Source organism: Dioscorea cayenensis, chromosome 11, assembly GCF_009730915.1.
Source record: "Dioscorea cayenensis subsp. rotundata cultivar TDr96_F1 chromosome 11, TDr96_F1_v2_PseudoChromosome.rev07_lg8_w22 25.fasta, whole genome shotgun sequence".
Taxonomy (NCBI): Eukaryota; Viridiplantae; Streptophyta; class Magnoliopsida; order Dioscoreales; family Dioscoreaceae; genus Dioscorea; species Dioscorea cayenensis.
Window position 1 is genome coordinate 18,408,053 of NC_052481.1, and position 17,379 is coordinate 18,425,431.

Consider the following 17,379-nt stretch of genomic DNA (forward strand, 5'->3'; position numbering starts at 1 on the left):
CCCTGGTTTTCGGCTGGTTTGCACACACAACCCACTGTGCAATCATGCAAAAATGCCAATAGTATTAAATGACCATTTTACCTCTAATACATGCATAAGAATTGAAAAAGTCTTTAGGTCAAAAATTAGGACAGGGTACCACACGAAAATTTATGCAGAGGACCCAATACCCTCCACTTAAATAAGCTAAAATTCAAATCCATTTTTTTAGTGGGACAAATAACTTATGCAAGGGGACCCAATTCAAATATACTAAACTATTAGTGTCTTTTATTAATATATTTATATCATTTTGAAATTTTTTTTATTATTCTTTTATTTCCAACAGCCTTTGTAGATTTTCTTCTTTTTTTTCAAAGAATGCGCCTATATTGAATTAAATATAATTATATTAATTAATAATTAAATATTAAATTAAAAAATTTAATATAATATAAGTTTAGAAACGATACTAAAGTATCTAATTGAAGTTGCATAACTGGACCTGAAACTTCGTTTTGTTTGAAGGAAAAGCTGGTTCTTAGAACAACTTTTCTTTCTTTTTTCACTGTGTTACTAGTTCTATTCGTAGCAAGCAAGTCTCATCACAATGCCCCAAAAATTCAAATACTGTGATGATTGCAAGCAAAGGGATAAAAAAAAAAAGAATCATAATTAATTATGAAAGCTCCATGCTAAGTTTGGCTTCATCTGATATTTATTTCTTAGAAATAAACATTTTACAAAATTACATAATCATTAGTCACATAGTAACACAACTCTAATATATATAAATATATATAAACAGATTCTCATCTTCTCACATCATAGATGTCACAATTGATTATTATTGAAAACATTGAACACAAATTGATTGCTCATGTTTCTTGTTACAAGCCCTTTCCACCATAACCAGCACTCCTGAACAATGCTTGCTTGATCTCCTCACATGCCATCCCTGACCTCTTCTCCACATCCTACCATTTTTATCCAATATAAATAAATCAATAAATCAACTTAAATAATTCCACTAGTCCCTAAATATTTAAACATAATATCCAAACCAGATATTTTTATTGGTTGATTTAATTATAACCAAATAATAATAATAATAATAATAATAATAATAATAATAATAATAATAATAATAATAACCGAAATCACTGGTTCAAATAGTTAAACGTTTAAAAATAAATCTCACGTGTGACAAACCTCATAGCAATATTCTTGCAGTCCAAAATCATTGAAACAGGAAATGACACACTGCTGAATCTCAAGGCCCAAAACCTCCAAACTATCCAAAGTAGACAACAACAAGCCAAGTTCCCCAGTGCAGCAAAGCTTTATCCTTGTATCTGTTAGGGAATACAGCTATGTATACAGCTGTATATCTATATTTGTATAGCTACTATATTTATATACCTGTGTATCTATATATATCTTGTACATTGTAGGTTTGATTAATGAAAATTAGTTAATCTTTCCCACCTAACATGGTATCAGAGAGGTTCTCCTAAAACCTTTTTTTTTCGCGTGCCGCCCGCTGCACCTCGTCCCTTGACCCCTCGCGCACCGCGCCGCCCGTAGCGCATCCGCAGCGCGCCTGCCGCCCAGCATGCACCCCTCGGCCCTCGTGCGCGCCGCCCGCCGTCCCTCGCCCCCAGCGCACCACCCGGCCGCCCAGCGCGTCCGCCGCCCTAGCGCGCCCCGGTTGCGATTGACGCCTAGCGCGCGCCTGCCACCCAGCGCACGCCCCCGCGCGTCCGCCGCCCCACGCGCGCCCTCGGCCCCCGCGGTATTTTTTTCTTGAGATCTTCTCCCACGCACCTTGTGCTTTGTGCAGGTGCTCCATGGCTTCTGCTCATGTTTCTTATCTACAAAAGGCGGACGTCATGCTTAATGGCAAGAATTATAAAGCATGGTCTTCCTCTTTACATGTACTCCTTCGTGTACTTAATCTTTGGGGTCATGTTGATGGTCCCCGTTCGCCTCCGGTTTCTTCTACTGCCGTCTCTTCCAGTCCTTCTTCGTCTACAATTACCAGCGCGTCCTCTTCTCCGTCAGCTGACTTGCTCAAGTGGACTGAGGATGATGCCCGTACCATTGCTATCATCTGTCAGTCCTGTAAGCTTCCCATTCGTTTAGCTGTTTGTGATCTTTCTACAGCCAAGGCTATTTGGGATCATCTGCATGCACTCTATCTTCCTTCCAGTCAGGCGTTGTGTTACTCCTTGCTACAGGCTCTCACCTCTAACTATCAGCGTGAGAACTCTGTCTCAGATTTCTTTGCCGTGCTCAGTGATTTATGGCGTCAGTGTGATGAGATGACCCCCTCTCCTTCTCCGACCTGTGCTCAGTATCTTGCCATTACTCAGGATCATGATTATCTCTGCATTTACGAGTTTCTCATGCGTCTTCGCCCTGAGTTCGAGGCCGTTCGGGCTCAGCTACTGCACCAGGTTACACCTCCGTCTTCTAGTAATACTCTGGCATATGTGCTTGCTGAGGAGACTCGTCTTCGGTCCTTAGATATTGTTCCACCACCTGCTGCTCCTCACTTTGTTCTTGCTGCTTCCCAGCAGAACCCAGTGCCGACCATTGCTCCTTTGATGACATCTCCTGGCCTTAGTGCTCATGTCCATCTTTTTTCTCAGTCTCAGGGACCAGTTTCTAGTGCACCTCATCGACAGTCAGTTCGATGTCATTATTGCGATGCTCTTGGCCATGTTCGTCTTGAGTGTCATGAGCTACTGGTGGCTCGGTGACAGAGCCCATGACCCCCACCCCACCCTCAGCTACTCAAGATGGTCCGTTGTCTGCTGAGCAGTTTCAGCAACTTATTCAGCAGCTTTCCAGGAGTCAGATTTCTCCTTCTTTGGCCCCAGTACTCACTCAGGATGTCTCCGACATCTCCACTCACCCATCAGTCGCCTCCGCTCCTACAGGTATTTCTTCATCCTCTTGGTTGCTTGACTCTGGAGCTTCTTTTCATATGACCTATGATGCTACCCACCTTCACTCTCTTCACCCTTTTTCTTCTGATCTTCGTGTCATTATCGCTAATGGCACATCCCTCCCTGTCCCTAGTAATGGCCTCTTACATACCACTCATTTTCATATTCCTGATGTTGCCTTTGTACCCTAGCTCTTGATGAACCTTATTTTTGCTAGCCAGCTTGCTTCTCTTGGTTATCTTGTTATTTTTTGAGTTTGGTTGTCGTCTGTAGGATCATCTTACAAAGACCCTCATTGGAGCTGGTCATCGCTATAGTGGGGTGTATGTGCTCGATCATCTTCGTCTTCTGTCCTCTTCTATGTTACCAGCGGCCTCTATTTCTTGTTTTTCTACTATTCATTTCCATCAGTGGCATAATCGGCTTGGCCATCCTAGTGGTTCTCGTTTGTCTTCTCTTATTCATCATGACATTTTAGGTCGTGTTTCAGTTGATAATTCTCATTCTTATTCGGGTTGTAAGATTGGCAAACAGCTACAGCTCTCATATCCTTCGAGTGTGTCTAGATCTAGTTCTCCGTTTGAATTAGTTCATTCGGATTTTTGGGGTCCTGCCCCGTTTGTTTCCAAGGGTGGACATCGTTATTATGTTATTTTTGTTGATGATTTCTCCCGTTATACTTGGATTTATTTTATGCGTTCTCGTTCCGAGTTTTTAAAGGTTTATATTTGATTTCTCTAATATAGTGCGCACCCAATTTTCTGACACCATTCGTACTTTTTGTTCCGATTCAGGAGGGGAGTATCTTTGTCATGAGTTTCATGAGGTTCTTGCCTCCCACGGCACTCTTCCTCAGCTCTCTTATCCTAGTGCCCATGCTCAGAAATGGCACGCCAGAAAAGAAACATCGTCATATTCTTGAGACCGCTCATACTGTTCTCATTGCCTCCCATGTTCCCCCTCACTTCTGGGTTGAGGCTGTCTCTACTGATGTTTACCTCATTAATCTTCAACCCTCTTCCTTTCTTCAAGGTCGTAGTCCAGGGGAATATCTTTTCTCCAGCCCACCCCGTTATTCTCATCTTCGTGTGTTTGGTTGTTTGTGTTATGTCCTCCTTATGCCTCGAGAGCGGACTAAACTTTCTGCTCAGTTTGTTCCATGTGTCTTCCTTGGTTATAGTCCTGAGCACAAAGGCTATAGGTGTTATGATCCTATTACACGTCGCCTCTATGTCTCGCGTGATGTCTCTTTTGTTGAGGATCGTCCTTTCTTTGTCCCATCCCCTTCCTCTTCTTCTCACTCCTCTACTACATCGATCGATGTTCAGTTTCTCATTGTGTCATCCCCACCTCCACCTATATCTCGTCCATCCTCTCCTCTATCTGTTTCACCAATTGACTGCTGACCCTCCTGTCCAGTTTTCTATTCCCGCTCCTCCTCTTCCTGAGCAGTCACCCCCGGCGCCAACGAGCTTCCTCTTCGTGATCGTCATCCCCCGATCGCCTTAATCTTGCCTCTCAATTTCTTGACCTCCCTATTTCTCCCTCCAATGGCCCTCCAGAGCCATCTTCTTACTGAGAGGTTGTCCAAATACCTAAGTGGCAAGCTGCTATGTCTGCTGAGTTGGAGGCCCTCGAGCGCACCTCTATATGGGATTTGGTTCCCCTTCTTCCTGGTGATGTTCCCATTACCTACAAGTGGGTCTATAAAGTCAAGACTCACTCTGACGGGTCTGTAGAACGGTACAAGGCTTGAATTGTGGTTCGTGGTTTTCAACAGGAGCAGGGACGTGATTATGATGAGACTTTTGCTCCCGTAGCTCATATGACTACCATTCGAGCTCTTATTGCTATAGCTGCTGTTCGACGATGGTCCCTTTTTCAGCTTAATGTGAAGAATGCTTTTCTTCACGGGGATCTTCAGCAGGAGGTTTACATTTTTCCTCCCACTGGTTTTTCTTTTCCTTTTGGTTTGGTCTATAGCCTACGAAAGGCTCTCTATGGTCTCAAACAGGCTCCTCGGGCCTGGTTTAATCGTTTCAGTTTTGCTGTGGTTGCTGCTGGTTTTTAGCCTAGTCCGCATGATTCCACTTTGTTTGTGCACTCTTCCTCTCATGGTCGGACTTTGTTGTTGCTTTATGTGGATGATATGATCATCACTGGTGATGATCCTGTTCATGTGGATTTTGTCAAGCATCATCTTCAGCAACATTTCCAGATGACTGATCTTGGTCGATTGAGCTATTTTTTGGGTATTAAGGTCACTTCTACTTCTACTGGTTTTCAGTTGTCCCAGCAGTGTTACACATCTGATATCCTCGCACGGGCAGCTCTCTCTGACTCTTGTGTTGTGACCACTCCTATGGAGCTACATCTTCAGTTGCGTGCTGATGAGGGGACTCCCTTATCTGATCTGACACACTATCGTCACTTGGTTGGGAGTCTGGTCTATCTTACCCTCGCTCGTCCAGACATTGCCTATGCTATGCATGTTTTGAGTCAGTTTGTTAGTGCACCTACTTCGATTTATTATGCCCATCTTTTGAGGCTTTTACGCTATCTTCAGGCGACTCCGTCTCGAGGTCTTCTTTTCTCTCAGCACAATTCTCTGGAGCTTCGATCTTATTCTAATGCTACTTGGGCTAGTGATCCGTCTGATCATCGTTCTATTACTGGATTCTGTTTGTTCTTGGGCTCTTCTCTCATTGCCTGGAAGTCAAAGAAGCAAACTGGTGTTTCTTGATCTAGCACTGAAGCGGAGCTTCGAGCTATGGCTACTACTGCTGAGGAGATTGTTTGGTTGCGCCGGCTTTTGCATGATCTTGGTGTTGTCTCGCATGCTCCTACTCCTCTACATTGTGACAACACCGTTGCCATTCAGATCACTTTGAATCCAGTCAAACATTCCCTCTCCAAGCATATTGGTGTTGATGCTTTTTTCTTGCGTGATCAATATAGCAAAGGCATTCTGGCTCCCCAGTTTGTTCCCTCTGAGCGTCAGCTTGCGGATCTGTTTACTAAATCTCAGACACGAGCACACCATGACTTTCTCTTGTCCAAACTCTCCATATCTGATCCCCCGTGAGTTTGTAGAGGGTGTTAGGGTATACAGCTGTGTATATAGCTGTATATCTATATTTGTATAGCTACCATATTTATATACCTGTGTATCGATATATACCTTGTACATTGTAGGTTTTGATTAATGAAAATTGGTTAATCTTTTCCACCTAACAGTATCACCATCCCTTCTCTCCACATCAAACTAAATAATGAAAAATAAAAAATAATAATGAGAGATTAATAAAAATAAATAAATACATAAATTAGAATAAAAAGAAAAAAAGGAAAAAAACCTTAGGAGGTGAGTTCTTGACTGAGACATCATCAGAGTTCATCTCCTTGAAAATGTTGAGCAATTTAGAGTTATCAAATCCAAATTGTGCCATCTCTTCACTCAGATTCTTGATCCTTTCCAAAAGCTCCTTCATGTAATCAATTGTGTCCCCCAATATTGATGTTTTATCCATCTACATTTTCCATTTCTTTGTTTTTATAAATCTAAAAAAAATCCCAAAAAAAAAAAGAAAAACCTTGGTGATTTTGGGGATGATGGAACGAAGAAGAGAGAAGCAATCATTGAGATATTTCCTACGGCGGCGTTTAGCCATGAGATTCTTGGACAGAGCGCCATCAGGTTTCCTCTTCTTGGATCACGAGGCGAGGAATGGATGAGGATCGGTGAGGCAATGGTTATTGAGAAGAGGAGGGGATGAGAAGGGATGGAGATCTGGAGTTGTCATTGGATCTAGGTAAAATTGGGAAAAGGAATCAAAGGTGGAGTTGAATCCAGTGAAAGAAGAAGAAGAAGAAGAAGAAGAAGAAGAAGAAAAAGAAAAAGAAAGAGGAGGAGGAAGAAGAGAAGGAGGAAGAAGAGAAGGAGGAGGAGGAGGAGCAAGAGGAGGAGGAAGATGAGAAGGGAAAGTAGAGAGTTCAAGGGGAGGAGAAGAAGAAGAAGAAGTCAGGAGGAGGGGTGGAGAGAAGGAGAAAGAAGGAGGAGAGTGTTGTGTCAGTTGCTCTGAGAATCCACGTGATGAGTAGGTTGCACTGTTGTTAGTCCTTGTTATACATGATGTCACTACATGTATTTATCTTAGTTTAATGTTTTTTAATACTTTGTTGCTTGGTTACTTGTGTAAGTTAGTCAGTTTGTCCCTTAGGTGTTTGTTTGAGAATCCTGTTGACTTATGTTGTTGCTTATCTGGTGTTTACATGAAGTAATGAAGAATGAGCATGAACTGAAGATCATCAGTTCAAGTATTCTGATATTCATCTTCTCTTTTGAGTTCCATTTCTCAACATGCAGTATATCATCTTCTCTATTTTCTTTCAAGCTCTTATCTTAATCAACAGTGGCAGCAGAGATGGCCAATCTAGGTACCAGCTCAAGCAGCTCATCCCAAACCAATGTACCGCTCTTCAATGGGAAAGGTTATGTGCTGTGGAGTCTCAAGATGGAGACCATTCTTGTTTCTCGGGACCTTTGAAAGATCGTTGATAAGGGCTATGATGAGGAAGAAAAGGATGAGCATAAGTTGGATCAGAATATCAAGAGAAATGCTAAGGCACTTGTCATTATACAGCAAAGCTTAGATGAGAAAGTCCTCATCATAATTTCTCAGACGAGAAATGCTAAAAAGGCTTGGGATATATTAAAGAAAGAGTATCAAGGGTGTATAAAGAGTTCAGTTGCGAAATTGTACTCATATCGGCAGGAGTTTGAGATCATGAGGATGAAGAATGGAGAGTCCATTCAGGATTATGTAAGCTAAGTGCTAACTGTCGCTTACCACATTAGAAGCCTTAGAGAGGATCTCACTAAACAAACGGTGGTTGGCAAAATACTTTCACAGTCTTTCGCCGAAGTTCAAACATGTGGTCTCATCCATCATAAAAGCCAAGGATCTCTCTACCCTCACAGTGGATGAACTAAGTGGTTCTTTGAAGGGCCATGAAAGCAGACTTGACATGGAAACAGATCAAGTTGAAGTGAAGGCTTTTCATGCTAAGGGAGAAGGCTCTACATCAAATCCTAATGTCATTACAGGTAGAGGAAGGGGACGTGGAGGTTGCAGAGGAAGAGGTCGTGTGACTGAACAGAAGGAAGGTCAAGGAGAAGGCAGGAAAAGTAAAGCTCACATTCAGTGTTATAATTACAAGAAGTATGGACATTATAAATCCCAATGCTGGCAGAAAGATAACTCAGCTCATGATGTGGAAGAAGACACTAAGGTTACTCAATTGTTCTTGGTGGGAAATGTCTCAGATGAACAAGTTGAAGATGTGTGGTTGTTGGACAGTGGGTGCAACAACCACATGATAGGCATGAAGTCTCTGTTTCAGTCTCTAAATACTACTTATCAGCAAGTTGATCGATTGGGAGACAATCAAATGATGAAAGTAGAAGGCATGGGGACTGAGAGATTTAAGATAAGAGGAGGACAGGTGAAGGAACTTGATAGAGTTCAATTTGTACCAGAAATTGCTCACAATCTTCTCAGTGTTGGGAAACTAGTGGAAGGAGGTTACACTCTTTTCTTTGATGATCAAGTGTGTGTTATTAAACACAAGCAAACAGATGTTGAGCTAGCTCGAATTCAAAAGTCCCAGCATAACTTGTTTCCTCTTTCAATTAATGATGTTAAATCAGCCCATGTAGCAGCAAGCAAACCAGACAACTCTTTCATATGGCATGAGAGGTTTGGTCACATTAATTTTATTAACTTGTAGAAGTTGGCAAAGGACAAACTGGTTCATGGACTTCCAGAAGAAATTACAACACATTCCTGTGAAGGTTGTATATTTGGGAAACAAACCAAGCTCCCATTTCATGTTGAAAGTCTAAGGAGATCAACCAAACCCCTAGAGTTAATTCATGGAGATCTCTATGGTCCCATGCAAACCAAATCGAGGAGAGGCAACTCATACTTCACGTTGCTGGTTGATAATTGCACAAGATATGCTTGGGTGTATTTCTTGCAAGTTAAATCTCAAGCATTGGAATTCTTCAAGGTATTCAAAGCTCAAGTTGAGAAGCAGTTTGAACATAAGCTGAAGGCTTTGAGAACATACCGTGGTCTGTGGAGGCGAATTTACTTCAAATGAGTTTTAGACATATTGTAAAACTCATGGTATTAGAAGACAATTGAAAATTCCCTCATTCACCACAACAAAAATCGGGGTTGTAGAGCGCCAAAATAGAACTGTGGTGGAGATAAGCCGATACATACTGAAGTAGCGTAATCTTCCAACAGATTTATGGGGTGAAGCAATAGCAGCAGCAGTTTTCATCTTGAGCCGATCCCCCACCAAAAGCTCTCAAGAACTACACTCCATATAAAGCATTGCATGGAGTGAAACCATCTATGCAACATCTTAAGACCTTTGGTTGTTTAGCATTTGTTCTCAGTCAACAACGAGACAAATTTGAAACCAAATCAGAAAATGAGTGTTCATTGGCTATAGCAGTGAGTCAAAGGGATATAAGCTATTTGATCCATTGACTGGGAAGCTTCAAGTCAGCAGAGAAGTTGTCTTTTATGAGGAGAAGATTTCGAACTAGAGTAATTCTATTGGTCCACCCCTTATCTCTTCCACATTGAATGAAGCACTGGACTAATGTAATGAAGACACAGCAGTGAGAGAAAATCAAACTTTCTCTCAAAACCATACAGTTCAACAGAATTCTCTCTCCCCTGCTAAAGCATCTCCAGAGAACTCTAATCCAAGGTATAGAATGATATATGAGATATATAACTCATGCTCCTTTGCTGTTGAAGCCAGGGATCCCAATTCATTTGAAGAGGCAAACCAGTAGAATGAATGGAAGATGGACATGGATGAAGAGATGGCTAGTATAGAAAGAAACAAGACATGGACACTGACTACTCTACCAAATGGAAGGAAACTGATCAGCTTAAAGTGGATCTTCAAATCCAAATATCTATCAGATGGCATACTATACAAGAGAAAGGCTCGATTGGTCGCACGGGGTTACTCTCAGGTGAATGGAATAGACTTCGATAAAGTTTTCTCTTTGGTTGCAAGACTGGAAACAGTGAGGTTGTTTCTCGCCGTTGCAGCTCAGAAGCATTGGCAGGTGTTCCAGTTAGATGTGAGGTCAGCTTTCCTCAATGGAGAGCTTCATGAAGAGGTATATGTGATGTAACCTCAAGGCTACATTCAAGCTAGCAAGGAGTGATTGGTTTACAGACTTTATAAAGCTCTTTATGGGCTCCGACAAGCACAACGAGCTTGGTACATGAAGATTGATCTTCATTTCAGTAAGCTTGGTTTTACAAGGAGTCAGAATGAACCAACAGTTTACAAGAAGATTGATGACAACTCAAATGTTTTGCTTCTTTGTTTGTCTGTTGATGATATCTTAGTGATGGGTTCATCACTGTCAATGGTGGATGATTTCAAAGAAAACATGAAACATGTGTTCGAGATGACAGACTTAGGATTACTGCACTACTTTCTAGGTCTTGAAGTGGATCAAAAGCCAGGGATAATTTTGGTTTAAAAAAAGAGATTTGGTGAAACTTTATTAAGGAAGTTTGGCATGATCAATAGCAAACATCAATCCACACCATTAAATGCCAACGAAAAGCTTCAATCAGAGGATAATTCAGGGAGAACAGATGAGAATCATTTTCGAAGCATAGTGGAAGTCTATTGTATCTCTCACACACCTGTCCTGATCTGATGTTTGTTGTGAGCTTAATCTATAAGTTCATTCAAAGACCTACAAAGCACCACTTTGGAGCAGTGAAGAGAATTCTCCACTATACAGCAGGAACCCTCAACATGGGACTTAAATATGAGAGTGTTGAAGATTGTCATTTATATGGATATGTTGACAGTGATTGGGGAAGTTCAGTTGAAGATCGCTAGAGCACCACAGGATGGATCTTTCATTTAGGTTCAGGGGCAGTCGTATGGGCATCAAAACGACAAGAAATTATTGCTATTTCAAGCAAATAGGCCAAATAAGTTGCTGTGATTTCAGCAGCCTGTCAGACAGTTTGGATGCGTCGTCTACTTGCAGATATGGAGGTCCCTCTTATAAGAGCAACCATTCTCCATTGTGACAACTTATCAGTGATTTCTATCGCCCGGAATCCAGCACAACATGGCATAACTAAGAACATAGATGTGCGATTCCATTTCATTAGGAGCTTGATTTCCAACAAGGAAATGGATGTAGTTCACTACAATACTCACCAATAGCTGGCTGATATCCTTACAAAAGCTCTTACAGGACCAAAGCATGAAGCTTTGAGAAATCAGCTAGGTGTTGTAGATTTTCAGAGCAAGGGGAGTGACTGTTGTGTTGGTTGCTCTGAGAATCCACGTGATGAGTAGGTTGCACTGTTGTTAGTGCTTGTCATTTATGCTGTCACTGCATGTATTTATCTTAGTTTAATGTTTTTTTTTAATGTTGTGTTGCTTAGTTACTTGTGTAAGTTCGTTAATTTGTCCCTTAGTTGTTTGTTTGAGAATCCTTTGACTTATGTTGTTGCTTATCTGTTGTTTCAATAAAGTAATGAAGAATGAGCATGAACTGAAGATCATCAGTTCAAGTATTCTGATATTCATCTTCTCGTTTGAGTTCCATTTCTCAGCATACAGTATATCATCTTCTCTATTTCCTTTCAAGCTCTTATCTTAGTCAACAAAGAGATCCCATGTATCTCTTCTTAGGGCTAAGAGCTCTTCTAAGAAAGCATGCTGCTCTTCAACCTCCTCCATTTTTCTCTAACTCTCTCTAATTCTCTATGTCTCATCAAAGAAATAAGCTTGCTTCTGTGCCCATATACCATACCCATACCATATATATATAAATACATACACCAACTAGAAGAATATATATATATATATTGATTTTGATTAATATTAAACAAATTACCAGAGTATGAACTCAAATAAAAAAATAATTTAATATTCATATGAATGTGTTTTAAATTAGTCCAGGGCCAACAATTTTTTTGGTCCATTACAGATTCAAATTTTTGGACGAGCTGAATGAGAGCATAAGTCGATTACACTAAAGTATTAATTTTTTATTTATGCATATTTTTAACGTGATTTATTTATTTGTTATTTAAAAAATTAGGAAGATAAATCACTCAGTGGACAATTTATTTTTATTATTATTTTTATTATTAATTTATTATTAATTTTTTTATACACAACGATTAGAACATGAAACAACTTGTTTAAGTGACTGGATTCTCCATGATTAGAATATTAAATATTGTTCATTCACTATTCACATGTCCCTTGTGCGAGGATGTTGGTTTCTTCTCTTTAGGATTGTCTGGTATAGGAGATTTATTAACTCGATTTAGTCCACATGATATGACTTTAATCACTTGAAGTGACACAGAGTTAATAAATCCCTAAATTGGTCGTTAAACCATTGTAACTGATATACCGCCGTATGTGCCAGTCTTTTGACACCCTTTTATGAGATGGTACTTGTCACTTTTATTTAAAAAAAAACATAAAAATATATTATATAATCATACCTTTATATATAGGAGTTAATATTTTATTTTCCTCTCAAATTATATATACAGAGAGAGAGAGAGAGAGATTCAAATGTTGATTGGTTGCAAAAATCTTTGCAGGGCACGTGACCAGGGGGTTGGGGTATTTTAGACTTGCATAGCTTCAACCAAGCCCTTTTGGGCAAATGATGATGGAAATTTTGTTTGGACCCCAACTAGTGTGGCGCGAAGGTTATCCAATTCAATTATAGTTTATCCCGTTGGAACTTATTCCCTAGGCTGACTAGGGAGAATCTCTTTCTTCTGGAAAGGGCGTCTAGTTGTCTTCCGGCCTTCAGAATGTGTATTCTGCATGTGTTATATTCGAGAAATGAAACCTTATTTTGGAAATATCGTTGGTTTAACGGTATGGCACTGATGAATCTGTGGCCGGATAAATTCAGAGCAAATCGGACTCAAAATAGCATGGTCCAGGAGCTTTGCCATTTATTTGGGGAGGCCCCATTTAGCGAGATTCAAGATACTTGGCAGTATCGAGATTGTCTTGGATTCATTTCACTGGTGCCCACAAATGTTTATAACTTATATCGTTGTGGTCACAAATGTTTTTTTTATAACCGATGGCTACATAACTTTTCTCCGGTAGCACCCATGGCCATAAAGGCCTGTTTGGAGGTTGTTTCTGGTGACTTGGCTGATGTGGAACCCTCCACATCAGCCAAGTCACCGGAAATAGCCCCTCCACGTCAACCAAGTCACCAGAAATAGCCTCCAAACAGTCTTTTACGACCACGGGTGCTACCGGAGAAAAGTTATGTGGCCATCCGATTACAAAAAAAATATTTGTGGCCATAGCGATATAAGTTACAGACATCTATGACCACTAGTGAAATGAAGCCGAATCGTCTTCAGATTCTTGGGGGAGAGCAGGGGACAGAAGATATGGATGTTAACGGGGAATGGTGTTTTTTCAGTAAAGTCATTTTACAATTTTTTAAATGATGGTGGGTTGCACTGCCCAGCGGTTAAGTTCTTCTAGCGTAATTCTTGCCCACGGAAATCACTCTCCTTAACTGGCTTACTTGGAAGAATAAAATTCTTACGCTGGAGAACCTCGAGATTAGAAGATGCAACAAGCTCCCCACGGCTACATGTGTGATGTGTCATTCGGGGACTGAGTCTGCTAATCATTTGGGAAAATTATTTCTGTTATGCCCCTTCGTGAAAATTATTTGGGATTACTTCTCTCATATCCTGGGGTTGCCTGCGCCACAGCAGGAGATGAGCTCTCTTTGGGGCTTGTGGAGATCGCTAGTGCGACCTTCACTTAAAGCCATGAGCGACTTAGTTGTCAAAGCAATTGTGTGGAATGTATGGCTTGCTAGAAATGACTGTATTTTCAATGCTAATGCCATATCTGCTCAGGTTATTTTACTGAAAGTTGATTGCATGCTTTTATCTTGGTTCTCAGCTGTCCCAAATGCCACAAAAGGAGAAGTTGGTAGATTCCATGACAACCATACGTAGAAGTCTGGACTTCATTGGACCTCGTGTGGAGAGCCCAGGTGGGGCTTCACTGGAGCCTCAGGTACAGACACGAGTTAGCGACATCCTGACAGTTTGGGAGGGGGCCCCTCTTTCTCGCAGGGAGCTTGGTTTGTTTTCTTTGGTTCTCTGCTTTTGTTGTACCATTCCTAGTGGTTTTTTGTTTTGTTGTCTCGTCTTTTGGCTCTTTGTAGTATGTTTGTACTGTTCTGATTTTAAATGGAAGTAGTTTATCCACCTTTTCAAAAAAAAAATTCAAAAAGTTGCAATGCAATTTTGATTTAAATTGATTTGAATTATAGTGGTTCTAGTTGTAGCACTAGCAATACTATTATGATATTATTTTCTTTTATTAATTCATGAATTATTCTTAATAATTTTTTTAAGGTAGGAACCAAATAATCTAAATTTGAGTTAAAAACCAAATTAATAAAAATATTTAAGATTTTTAAAAAAAAAAACATATCAACCAATATTAATCAAATCAAATTCTCATAACTCCAAATAATAATTTTCTCAAAAAGAGAAAACTCAAAAACTCTCTTTCTAAATACAAACTTGGGGAATTAGAATCACAACACACTCCCACAAAAAATAATACCTCCAAATTAAGCCATCATTGCGGTGCAAAAGAAGAAGATCTCTTCTATATTAATGACTTGACTTTTTAAGACATTAAACCACCCAATTAATGACTTGACTTTTGTATGACATTAAACAAGTCATTAATTGGTACAAAAGTCAAGTCATTAAATGGGTCTACATGAATAACTTATCTTGCTTATCATCATCAATACATGATTTCTATTTTACATCATTAACTATCAAAAAATATGAAAAAAAAAAAAGACAGAGTACTGCATTATTCCTTGTTGATACATGACTAGAAGTTTGTCATGGTTGTACAAACACGGGAGGATTTTTTAATGGCAATTTGAGATGGAGGAAGACAGGTTTGACCCACAGATTATGTCCGGTATGAAAAAAGATAGGACCTTGTCAGGTTATTTCTTCATCGTGATTAATAGAAGAAGTTAAATATTGCAGGGGTCACGGTAGTCAATAATGTTTGGTTGTTTTGTTGGTATTTGTAAGAAGACAATAGAGAGAAAGAAAGAGAAAGGTTGTTGAAAAGGGAATGTATGTATTCATTGAATGGTAAGTATTTATTGAGGATTGAACATAGTCTCTGGTTCTTTCTAAGATTTTTTGTTGGAGACTTGGATGTTGATGGATAAATATTCACGAGTTGTTGTTTTGATGATGTTGGAAAGAGGTGGTGTCACTGTAATTTTATTTTATTTTTATCTTTAAAAATTTTTCTTCTTTTTATTATAGTGAGTGAATATTATATCAGAATGTTGAACGTTAAAAATAAATATACTTAAATGATGGAGATAAAAATGTTAGAATATATGGCAGGACTTATTTGAGAGGATCTATTGAGAAAGGAATTTATTTGAAATATATTACAATTGTATATATCCTTAAATTACTGGTTGATGGCACATAAGACAAGTGAAATTTTTTATTTGGTGGAGGGTAGAAGAAGAAAAAAATAAAATAAAACCTAAAAAGTGTTTAACGTGATTGGCTTTAGTTTATCTATTTTTGGCTCTTAGTAATGGAATACGCTTAAGAAAAAGCATTCAGACAATTATTTTAAATAAAGGATTTTTAAATGCATACCTTTGTAAAATCATGAATTTACTTAAATACCCTAAAAAAATGATATTTGCTTGTATACCCCTACAAATCAATTATATTTGCTTATATGCCCCTATGGTTAAGTTGACTTTTAATGGTGTTAAATCAATAGATGGAATAAGGGTAAATTACCAAAATGGGTTTGCTTATATACCCATCTAATTTTTTTTTTCTTATTTTGTAGATATTACTCATTTATTCAACAAATAACCATTATGAGTTTGTTAATATACCCATCAAATTTTGTTATTATATTTTATAGACTTTAAATTATTTAAATTATAGATAACCAATGTAATTTTTTTATATACGTTTTAGTTATTTTTAAAAATTATTAAAATCATGAATTTTTGAATAAATTCATATGTTTGAAAGTTTTTACAAACATCTCTAAAATAATTTTACATTATCACATGCTCTTTACAAACACAACCTAAAAATAGGTCAAAAATTACGACAAGTAACAATATATTACAAATAATTTCATACACCTAATCAAAATATAATCACATATGAAATTTATAAGAAAGAAGTCCAATAATTTTTTTTTGAACATCCATCCAATATCAAGTTTTTTGCCATCAAGTTCTCTAAAGGACATAAATTTTTTGAACAAACAATTTTCCCGTAAAATTCTTTAAAACAAATTACATCCAACACCAACTTTTTTAACATCAACTAAAATAAAAATCCACTAATCCAATAGTGTGGTGGAGGATCCAATTAGTACAGTAGTTGTTGGTGTTTGGCTTGCCGACCATGAACACGATTGGGAGGTTCTCTGAGTAAGTTTCGGCTAGCGTTGATCACGTTGAGACCTCTAGCTGTCAAGGTAATGGCACATGCGCAAATGCCACGGCGTCGGATGTAGCCGGTTCTCTGAGTAAGTTTCGGCTACAACGTTGATCACGTTGAGACCTCTAGCTGTCAAGGTAATGGCACATGCGCAAATGCCACGGCGTCGGATGTAGCCGGTTTGATATGTTTCAGTAGGGTTATGTTGAAACCTCCATGGATGGCATAGATGTCTTTGACGCCGATTTGAAAGAGCTGACGAATGAGATGGCGTGGCTTGAAGGGATTGGTGAGAAGGGAACCTCAAAAAATAGCAGCTAAGTGGTTGAGAAGTCTGGGACTTTTTTTTTGGTGGCTTAGGTTAGATGATGTTAAGGATAATTGTGTAATTTTGTTAAGTTGGGTTAAGTTGGAACTATGGTTAATTTCATTAACCCTAACGATGGGTAATGGTAACTAACGGCAGGGATATATAAGTAAAAAAAGTTAGTTTTATGGGGATATGCAAGTAAATAATATTTTTTTATGGGAGGGTATTTAAGTAATTTTATGATTTTGCAAGGGTATGCAAGCAATTTTTCTTTTAAATAATTGGTACTAGTGGCTTATTGATGTACCAATGTGTAAATTTATTTGAATAGATTATTATAGAAGGGTATTTTAAAGCCCAATTTAGAAATAATATATAATAACTTTTTATGTATGTTATTTTAAATCTTAAAAGAAAATAATTACAAACGTTTATGTAATAAAAGTCATAATTTTGATTTTAAAATTGTTTGTTTTTAATTTAGTGCTTCCTTCGTTCCGGAAGTATCAATAAT

The 17,379-nt window shown here is 38.8% G+C and overlaps 2 protein-coding genes across 2 annotated transcripts; one reads left to right on the top strand and one right to left on the bottom strand.

The window, feature by feature from the left end:
* Positions 1-854: 854 nt before the first annotated feature.
* Positions 855-6,610, bottom strand: LOC120272660 (transcription factor bHLH93-like). The gene is made up of 5 exons (XM_039279539.1): positions 6,527-6,610; positions 6,290-6,463; positions 6,177-6,198; positions 1,192-1,334; positions 855-956 (listed from the first exon to the last, which is right to left on the bottom strand). The coding sequence occupies exons 1-5, from the start codon at positions 6,602-6,604 to the stop codon at positions 870-872; spliced, it is 504 nt and encodes a 167-aa protein (XP_039135473.1). The 5' UTR covers positions 6,605-6,610; the 3' UTR covers positions 855-869.
* Positions 6,611-7,357: 747 nt separating this feature from the next.
* LOC120271681 lies at positions 7,358-9,555 on the top strand. Its single transcript, XM_039278360.1, has 4 exons — positions 7,358-7,402; positions 7,484-7,740; positions 7,847-8,692; positions 9,459-9,555. The coding sequence occupies exons 1-4, from the start codon at positions 7,358-7,360 to the stop codon at positions 9,553-9,555; spliced, it is 1,245 nt and encodes a 414-aa protein (XP_039134294.1).
* Positions 9,556-17,379: the final 7,824 nt, after the last annotated feature.